Here is an 11192-nt window from a genome sequence, read left to right as displayed (position 1 = left end):
CGAATCCGCGTGCATTCACAACCTGACAACTGTTAAGTTCTTAGCAAATTATTTTTCATTTAAATTCTACAAGCTATTTTTGGTATATATATATATATATATATATATATATATATATAATAATGAATATTCCATTTTGTGTGATCAAATACATGATGAGTTATGTATAATAATATATGAGAATATATTATGAGTTATGTATACACTTATAAAATGCTCTTTAATGCGCAGAAAATTTTAGATCAAATTTTAGAAATTTTTCAGCATCATATTTTTAAATTATTTGTGAACTTATTCACTTTTTAAAAAAGATTTCAACCCACAGTTCTCTCTGGTAGGTTGAAATCTTAATATTTATTCCTATTCCTAATATTTCCTCCATTGTGCGCAGGATCTAAGAGTTTTCTTCTCTCTCTCTTTCTCTAAATTTAAACTCACAATTTTAACTAAGATAAATAAGTTAAAAAGTTTTAAAAAAGAGGATTATGAAGGATAGAAAATTACATGGTACAATTCTCAGATTTTAATAACTGTATGATTTATTACAGCGATATTAGTATCACACACACTCTCGCACACAACAACAAATAATAACACGTAACGAATGTTCTCATATGAAATTATCGTAATAAATTCCCTCGTAGATTTGAGAGATGGATTGATAAAACGCTGGGCAGTTGACATTAGTAGAACCAAAGCACCGATGGATTAGATTTTTTTACATTCTTTGCGATCAGCATTTTCTGGCCAGTCACAAATGAGATTAGTGGTATGGAAAACCAAACCAGTCGGACAGTGTGATTTCATCGGTTTACCATGGACGCATATAAAGTACTGTAAAAGAATATGTAGTTATTATGTAAGAATTATGTCTGCAAACTTAATTAAAACAGATTCTAAAAATCATAATTTGATGTCGCATTAGAAGAAGCTATTTTGAAAAAATACTCAGAGAAAAAAAATTTGCTATGAACCAATCCTATAATTCATTTGGCAAATTCCATTTGCAAATATGGGGATCGCAAATTATTTGCGGGTGTAAGAAATATTTATTCCTTTTCGCTACAAAAAATTTGCAACAGATGCAAAATATTTGTTAAATATTTGTCAAATATACACATTTGTTTGTAATATACGTCAAACAAATTAAATTTATAATATTATAATTTCTTTCACGTTTATAGTCAATCTTTTCCTTCCCTGCATAAGAAGAAATAAGAAGGCATGAAAAGAAGATATATTAAGGCATTTTTGCCTCAATGTGTACATCTCAAATAATCATTAGAAATATATATTATTTTAAAGATTGTACTTTTTTGAAATATTTTTTTAGTATTTACGAGCGTACCTCAGAACAGTCTTTGCCAGAAATCATTATTTGGCCGTTGCAAACAACTTCGTTTTTATCATCTGACGTAGACTGCGTAGGATGAGATGTTACGTCGATATTCGAGATGGGTTCGGGATTCGTGGTGGGTTCGGGATTCGTGGTGGGTTCGGGATTCGGGGTAGATTCGGGATTCGAGGTGGATTCGGGATTCGGAGTGGGTCTCGGTTTTTCCCCAGTTGAAGATGGGGTACTGGGTGGCCTGTCCCACTCGGGCTGAAAATCACGAGTATTATATTCAAGTAGTAGAGTATTTTTACATTCTTATAATAACAAAATGTTTCTTCACCACATGGATTTGTAGTATTTGAACATACAGCATAATTTCTCTCTCTCAATCAAACTCAATTTAATAATTGATAATTATCTTGTCAAATAATATCTATAGTGTTTCGTTCTAATATTATTACTAACTTGTAATTTGATAATCAAAAGGAAATTAGAGATAAATAAAATAAAATTTTCGCTGGAGATAATTCTACAAGTTGAAATAATCGCCGATTGAATTAACCTCAGTCTCTTGTCTATATATATATTGTCTATATATTAATTGATTAACTCCTTACTCTGGGAGTTGTGTTGTAATTTTTGGATGTTACTGTGTAGCCCTTAAGACCATTGTAGATTGTGGTTATGAGAGGATTCGTAGGACCGCAGACTCCTTTAAAGTCGTCCATGTCGCAAGCCCAGACCATGGCACCAAGGTATTTCTTCTCCTTGATGAAATTCATCTTGTGGACAATACTATCCGCATCCTCGTAGCCAACCCATTGAGGACTTTTTCCTCCTGCTTATCAAAACTTTCTAATAATTCAAACTATTGCAAAAATTGTACAGATGAAAAAATTAATTAACCTGATGAGAATCAAATAATATTTTGTAAAGAGAAATTGCAGAAATGAAATTTTAATACAATAAGTGCATTAGCAGGGAGACTGGGAGTCGGTTGTCATACAGAGTTGATTGTCAAAAACCTACAAACACATGAACGACCATTGGACATTCGAAAGACATCCTGAGTGTTCCGAATATCATCCATTTCATGCTCCAAATATGCCCCAAATATGTATTCAAATATGAATGCTTGAAGGATCCAATGGATATAACCATCCATTTCCTATTGGGCGTCATTTTAGGGGATTTACAAAAATGATTCATATTTAAACTTATAAATTTTTTTAAACTGAAGTTGTTTTATATGAAGTATATTTATAAGCAGAGTTGGGCACATTTCAAATATTTGTATTTGAAATACAGTTTGTATTTTATATTTTATATTTCAAATACGTTAACGACTAAATGTTATGAAAAAATAAGAGTTACTCTCTTCTAAGAAACTCTGCAAGTGAAATAAAATTTCAGTAGATTGTTATGCATTCAATTAAACTGCAATGTTTTACGTCATGGATATCATTGCTTTAGGTATCGACAGATTCATGAATCAGGTTGTAAATATTAATTGAACTATCTTGAGATTAAATAATCAAATGACACTACATATCGATAAATTCATTTTTTCATACTATTAAAAATGTGGAAAAGAAAATATGTTTTCCATTTAAAAAAACATAATTTGACTTTAATTTATTTACTAAAAAATAAACAAATTTAAAACTCAAATTTTATTTGATCTCATTCACACTATAATTAATTAATGCTTTTGAAAAATAAAAATACGATCAAAATAATATTTCCATTCAATAAAATTGAATTATCGAACAATATTTTTCTAGGCAATCACATTCACTGGTGCATCATCTTGTAATATTTATACGCCAATTTGGCAATTTTCCACACTTTGTTTGTCAGATTTTCAAAAACAATTACACGTCATTTCGAGATCATCTAAGAAATTTTTATTCTTCCAATGTTTACAAAAAAAATTAATCTTTAACTTACCTTTGTACATATAAGGTACTTTACCCACGTCATCGTAGTCTTTGGTCCACCCGTTTTGATTCGGTTGTTGAAGTTCCATGCAGATCTGTAGAAGAGATAGAAGAATTTTGACGTAACAAATGCGACATCGCTCGACTTTCGCTGATTTTAGCTGTTTATGGATCGATCATTTACCTCGTAATAAGATATAAATCCTTTAGCGTCAGTGTAATTGCCGGGTTCGCCACCACCGGCTTCCTTGTTGATGTAAGTACCAGGTTTGAAATTGTTGTTGCCTTGGCTGAGGGTGAAGGTACGTCCATACAACGGAATTCCTACGACAAGTTTGCTGGCGGGACAGCCTTTGTCCTCCCAGAGTTGAAGACCATCGTGCTGAAATAATGGCAATACTCCCATATAAATGTCTTCCATATATGTATATATCTTTTTAATAGAAAAAACTTGTAGAAAGAATACCACGTTCAGTTTCTCGTAAGCGTACTGATCGTGAGGCCTCCTGTAAAGCGGGCTATGAACATCAGCGAATCCGCCCCAATTGCCACGGAGATCATAAGTCATAACGTGGATGGCGTCGGCAAGTCTGCAAAGAAAATAATAATAATTAAAAAACAGTACCCGTCAAAAATTCCGGGCCATTTATAATTTCTGAATAGTTCGAGATATAGGATTGAAACAAAATGGCAGAGGACTTTTCGACTTAATTTAATCCGCTTTACCTGCTCACAAGCATTTTGTAAAAACTTGTCAGACTTGAATATATTTTATTAGAGTATGAATATATACAGCAAAGAGGAACTCACTTGCATAATTCTGGCACATGGTACCCCTCGTTGAGTCGGAACATGGGTATCGGCACTGCCATCGTGATTTCCCATCCTTTACCAGCCTTGTCGAATGCAGTTCTCAGCTCCTCAACGAAGTAGAAAAAGTTGTTCTTGTCGTTGAAGCTACCACCTCTATCGGTAGCAGCCGGATATTCCCAATCAAGATCAATACCATCAAACTTATGCTTGTGCATCAAATCTACCAGAGAAATTATAAATTTTATTAAATTCTTTCATATTCAATTCGCGCAATCTACACTCCCAAGATAGATGAGTTATGTTTTTTTCAACTTTGCTTTTAAATTAAATATATTATATTCAAATATATTAGACATAAAAGGCAAATTTTTTTACGATTTTCACACACACCAATGTTTAATCTATTTAGAATTACGCAAAATTCATAAATGTTGCGATAAGAAGAAATTAATATTTCTATTATTAGTATTTTTAGTATTTTTAGAATATTAGTATTTTTAGTCTATTATTAGAATTTTTAGTAATTCCATGTATAAAACATTCTCGAACTATGAAATTATGCTCACCAACGATACTGCTGATTAGTGCGTCACGTCTGGCTTTCACGCTAACCATTTGGCTATATTTTCTACCACCCTCGCCCCAGCCACCAATCGCGACCTGGGCCTTCAGACTGGGCTGTTTCTCTTTCAGAGCGACGAACTTATTGAAACCGCCTTTTTGAACGTCGACTTCCTCGTCGAGAATGAGAACTTGCCAAGTGACGTTGCTCACGCCGATAAAGGAGTAAATAATATGAGTACACATATCAGTAGGAATATCATCGATGCCGTAACTACCTATACCCGGACGATGGATAGCCCAGTTGCTAAAGTAACAGACCAATCTTGGAGACACTGAAATATACATATATCATTAACACTCCACGTATATAAATTATTACTATTATAAATTATAGATTATAAATCATTCATTATAATTTATTATTTATTATTAATTATTGTTTTCAATTATTATTATTAGATAACTCGAAATATAATAACTTTTAATTTATTGTCAATACTTTCCCTATCGATTTTGTTTTCTTAAAATTATATGATGCAAAAAAATAAAGACAGAAAAATAAAATGCGAACGAAAAGCAAGATTGTGAACAGCCTAAAGTTTTAATGCGATATTTTATAATAATATGAATTAGAATTTTATGCGTTAATTTTATCTTATCATCAAAAGTAAAATGCACCAGTTGCTCCGTATGCTAGAAGCGCCAGGAACGAAAGTAGGGAAAACAATAACTTTTTCATCATGGACGTCATCATATTGAAATCTGTAATTAGAAAAAAATAAAATTTAGTAAAATAATATAAAAATATAAATAATCTCTCAAGAAAACAAATAGTTCATTATGATGCATTAGACTTCTCGCAATTATTAGAAATATATAAATTATATATTTCTGAATCTTTCTGAATCATTTCTAAATCTCCTTCATTTTTTCGATTTTTTTTTATACAGTTTAGAAAAATGTTACTTCAATGTGTGAGTACGCATATTTTCATGCACGCATGAAAAATGTATAATCTGCCTTTTCTTTTTTTTTATGGTAAAAGATGAACCTTTCAAACGATCTCGAACTTGATATATGTTGTCATCAATATACATTGTCGGTCAAAAATTTAAAGACTATTTAATTGAATAAATATCTTCACCCTTGATTTGCCGAACTGTGATGCGATGCGTGCATAAAACGGAGAACAAAGACACGAGTGACATTTGTATTCAAGTAATCTCATGTTTGTGATATGAGTCTGCGAGCATTTCGCAGCAGCCTCATAGAGATATAGTTAAGAGTATCCTCGCGTACTAGCGATATCGCGTTGGTTACTTTGCCGATGGCGAAATAACGGTTCGACCTGGCTGAACGGTATTAATTAATGTTTTGTTACTCGACATTACGGTTCTGATCAGTAACGGTGGTTACTGATTCTCTTATGAGAATCTCGAATTTTTCGTTTTAATATGGTAATATTAAGCCCGTGAAGTTTCTCGTGCCTTTATACAGGCACCTCCAGTCTGACCTTCGTTTAGGTTATCGAAAATGAAGCAAAGGAACCGAGCGAGAGATATTTCTGGCCATGCTTCTCGCAAAAGATCACGATAAAAATCTCCGAAATATCAATGTAAAAAGAAAATAATAAATGAAAATAAAATCAAAATATTTCCGTGGTGCGTATTTCGTGACAAAAATTGCCGTTCTGTAAATTCGCGAACAGAACAATTTAACGAAACGTGACGAGAAATTACTATCGTTGATCCATCTGAACATCAAGTGATAACAAAGAAAATATGAATGACAAAGGAAAGCTTGAGACAAAAATTTCGATAGTCACTGACTCGTGCGTTCGTCACGTAGGTAGGTGTTGACCTTCGTTTTGGTCTCAACAAAGGAAAGAAAGAAATAATTAGGAACGAAACGAGAGAATGGAGTGGATTCGAATTCAACCAGATTCGCGCGTGGGCATCGTCCGATGTTAACGGTGTTTACGATATCGCTCACGAAGTTGTTATTAGAAACGGGATCCGCAAAATTAATGATGAGAGCAAATTATAAATGCGAGAACAAATCGTTTCCTAATATGTTTACATACAAGGTGTCCCAAAATTCAAATTGTTGCAGCATGAAAAATTAGGTATCCAATAAAACCCATTTTTTTTCATAAAGTAGTTTTTTAAGTATAAATGTTTAAATTAAATAATATAATATAGGGCTGTGAACCATTCAGAATGTTAGGCAAGTAAAACTTTTTTATAAACAATCTAACATCTGCAAGATGCTCACAAATTTATATATTCATAAATGCATATAGTCTAAGTTCACGATATGATTAGACTACATGCGATTATTATGTGACTTCTGTATACGACTAACATTTAAAAGTTTCTAGTGAATGCTGCTTGGTACCAAGACTTTTCTGCCATAATTCCACTTGCCAACATGCGAGGATTAAATGCGCTCATTATATATTAATTTGAGCATCTTGCGCCGTTACCGGCGATTAAATTAACAATTTTAAAATTATAATTTAACATTGAGAATGATCCGATAGGGGTCGAAACGTACATAAATTTAGATTGCTTATAAAAAAGTTTTATTCATGACACCCTGAGTGGTTCATAGCCATATATTATATTATATTATTTAATTTATTTAATTATTTGAACTTGAGCTATTTTTTATAGAATTTTAAATGTTTAGTTTGACTAATCATAAGTGTTAAAAGTCATCTGTCTCTATGATGTTTATACAGTTGTGTAAGTTGTATACGAACTTATTAGCATTTTTTTTCACAAAAATAAGAAAAGAATAAAATTATTTTTTATTTTCTTACAAAAATTTAATACTGAAAGACAACCCTGGTGAAAATTGTTCTCATAATTTTTATATGAATTGGAACATTTTTCAGAAATACTCAGAAATATTCGGAAAGTTTACATCTTCTCTCAGAATTTTTTATACAAGTGAATTTTGAAATTTTTCATATAATTTTTTCCATAATTTTTAAAAAATATTTTTCAATTTTTTACATTTTATAACATTTCATCAGAAATTATACTTACAAAAAAATTTAGAAATCTTACATATTTCATAATTAACATACATGAAAAATTCTGAGAAAAGATGTAGATTTTTTGAAAAGTGTTCCAATTCGTATAAGAAAGTTATAAAATTATATAGAAATTATGAAAAATTATATGAACAATTCTGAGAAACATTTTCATCAGAGAATGATTAATTACTTATTTATTTTGGTGTTCAAAATAAATAAGTAATATTCGTAATCAATTTTCAATTAAATTGACCAGTATTAAGGAACCTTCTTATTCTGTAACTCTTAACGACTGTAATGTTGCAGTTACAAAATAGACCCCTAAATTGAGTTTCTGTAAGGATTAGACCGTTGTTAGTTAATCGGTTTTTATTGACTTTACTTATATTCCCATTGAAATACATGCACATGCATACACACAGACGCACATATCACATTCCTTAGAACTTGTGTTATTCATTTATAAAAATCTCTATCTACGTAGTTTCATGTATCATACGAAGTCAAACTGTTATTTTTCTTTCAAAGAAGACAGATCTTAGAATCTTGGGCTAATCGGCTGTCACGGAGCTGTGAGGAATTAATCGTAGACATGGTATTTAGATAATCAGGAAAAAAATCGGCGGTCGAGTCTATCCGGCTTCGATTTTTCAATGTCTCTGTTGATTATTCTTAACATTGTGATGTTTAATGAAAAGTACTGACACATCATGAATAAAATCCACCGACTAATTCAAGAACGATCGTTTATACCGGCTTGGTGCATTAATTTTACGTTAGCGTTCTACGAAAATCGCGATAACGAAACTCTCGTTCACAAATATTTTCGTTAACGCGATTCCAAGATACTACCGAAAAACACGCTCGTTGATAGAAATGTTCCATCGAGAACTAGTGTACTGCAGTATTTCGCGAAAGAGAGAGCGAAAAAGAAGAAGACTCACCTGTGTAGCGGAGAGATATCTCGGAAAAAGCAACGAAGTTGCGGGCTTAAGTCCATATATACCCAGGTAAGCCTCATTAGAATGCAGATGCTGGGGCCTCCGCACGATTGGCTGGTTCGTCGACCCTGTGCCTCCCGTCAACGTCCAGGCACTGGCAACGACGACGACGACGAGGACTTCCGTGAAGTTGGCACCCGACTTTTATCAATTCAGATTTTAAAGGACGTTTCTTGAGAAGTTTGCCTGTAGATGACCGTAGCAGTCGTATTTTTATTATTTCGTTTGCAGTTAAAAAATAAAAATGTAGATTTGACCGTAGCAGTCATATTTTTATTATTTCGTTTGCAGTTAAAAAATAAAAATGTTATCGATTTTGAAAAAAACAGATAAGGAACTTTTTTTTAGCTACAGCTCAAATGGTATCGGATTCATATATGAAATCGTTTGTAGTACATTTTTTTATTTTTAGTTATAAAGTAGCTTATGACAGATTTTTAAAAAACAGCTAGGAATTAATTTTAAATGAAAAAGCAAATGACATATTCTCATTATAAATCATTTGTGGTTGTTTGAAGTGATTTTTCAATCGTTTGTAGTTGAGCCGTTTAAAAGTTACATTAAATTAACAGTAAACTAAAAATGTGTTATTTTTGTCATTTTTTAAATCAACATAACATATATAACATATATTAAGGTCATTAAAATCAGTGAGGTCGTCGGTGTTTTACCAAAAGCTTATCGTACGACGAATAAAATATCAGCCTTATGCCTGTTTGTTAAAAAAATGGTCGTATAAAACTTGGTCCTATCGTAAAACTGCCTAAATATTGTGCTACCGTGCTTTTAGAACTTGAGCCCAAGTTTTGGCGCCTTTTGCACTGCACCACACTACACTGGTTACGCCTGTGTCACCAATGTAGCGCTAAAATAGCCCAAAATTGTTTATACTAGGCTGTATTGTATTAGCTCGTTACGCGAAATTTGAATATTGCAAACTTAAGATGCCATCCCATATATGATAGATTTTTCATAACACATCACATAATTATATAACATTACGTATTTTTCGAATTATTACGCCTCTTCTATGCGTTTTCTGTTACGCGAAATTTAATTTCCATTTGTCTCATGAAGACATGTGGAACGCAAGAAATAAAGTTGGATGGCATATAATATTATATACATGATAACTAATCATAGATCTGGTTTTCATTCTTGCTAGACTGGATCCCTATTCTTGAAACGAAACGAATACAAAATGTTCCTTTGAGATAAATAAAATAAGATGTATATGTATTATTCCAATATCTAACTTTGAAGTAAGTGGCTCTTCTCATATTGAGTTTATGTACACTAAGAGAAAAAAAATAGTTGTGGCAATTATAAAATACAACTCTAAAATTTAAATACTTATAACTAGTTTTAAAAAATAATACGAACTAAAGTAATACCGAATACTATAAAAATATAGTATTAAATACTACTTTAGTTCTTATTACTTTGTAAAACTAAAATTATTAGAATTATTAATTTAAGTAATTGTCTACTTTTCTTTGAGTGTATAAATACTTTCGTATTAAACATAAAATGCAAGCTGATAACGAAAATAGAGTAATGTAAGTAATGTAATGAAACTACTATTAGAAAAAAGGTCATTAGAAATGCTACAATTATTAAAGCGAAAGAAGAGACGCTTAAAGATCACATGCTGGGCGCAAATTTTCTTAACACGGCCTTGCCGATGATTGCATTTACACGGACATCCTAATCGGATTTAATAACATCCGTAGTCATGAAATTGATGGCCATCTATTCCTCTGAAGAATGAAATAATTGTGATTGGCCAAATGTGTGTCATTTTGGCCAAAGAATGTAAGTACTTTTTCTTCATAAACATCATAATTTAATTATTAAAACAATAATTATTATTATTAAAACAAATATTAAAATTAACATTTATGAAAAAAAGCTATATGATTTCAGTCGAAACTGACACATAATGAGTGTTCATTTTCAGTTTCGGTAAAAATTTCCGTCAGACTCTAATAATAACGCAGTTTCCAGATTAAAGAGTGTCACGTAAACGTAGTTAATGACACAAATGTATAAAGTGAAGACTACGTTTACACAAGTTACAATATCAATGTTATGAAGCTAGCCAATCACAGCTATTCCTCTGAAGAATGAAATGACTATGATTGGCCAGTTTCATTCAAGTTATAATATCGCGCGATATTATAACTTCGTCGTAAATCGAGTCGTGTAAACGTAGTCCCTTTGACATGAGATGTATCTCATTAAACTTTCTCGATTAAGAACGTTGTCGCGAGCAGTTTAAATATCAGCTTCATTCCAATCCGGAAATTGTAATCGAGAGTGAGCAGGTCGACCATTTTCCTCGATTATTCCGAGTTTTCGGGCTTGATATCGGATATGATGCGTATTTTACAGGAAGTTGGAAAAGCGACTGACGGGTCGACCTGTTCGTCTACCTCGGGTTTTCACTGCTTTTGAATATAGGATGAATATTGGCTCGCTTCGCGAATCGAGCA

The 11192-nt window shown here is 32.0% G+C and overlaps 1 protein-coding gene across 2 annotated transcripts; it reads right to left on the bottom strand.

The window, feature by feature from the left end:
• Positions 1-513: 513 nt before the first annotated feature.
• Positions 514-8722, bottom strand: LOC105147384 (endochitinase). 2 transcript variants are annotated; one of them, XM_011058363.2, is made up of 10 exons: positions 8641-8722; positions 5332-5415; positions 4656-4985; positions 4087-4309; positions 3743-3866; positions 3461-3658; positions 3287-3371; positions 1954-2177; positions 1349-1603; positions 514-834 (listed from the first exon to the last, which is right to left on the bottom strand). In XM_011058363.2, exons 2-10 carry the CDS (start codon positions 5405-5407, stop codon positions 709-711), a joined length of 1641 nt encoding a protein of 546 aa, XP_011056665.2. In that variant the 5' UTR covers positions 5408-5415; positions 8641-8722; the 3' UTR covers positions 514-708. The 2 variants fall into 2 exon arrangements, with proteins under 2 accessions (XP_011056665.2, XP_011056666.2); XM_011058364.2 differs by having other exon boundaries at positions 1954-2174.
• Positions 8723-11192: the final 2470 nt, after the last annotated feature.

This window comes from Acromyrmex echinatior, chromosome 19 (assembly GCF_024713525.1).
Source record: "Acromyrmex echinatior isolate Ae372 chromosome 19, ASM2471352v2, whole genome shotgun sequence".
Lineage (NCBI taxonomy): Eukaryota > Metazoa > Arthropoda > Insecta > Hymenoptera > Formicidae > Acromyrmex > Acromyrmex echinatior.
This window is presented reverse-complemented; position numbering and strand designations above follow the sequence as displayed.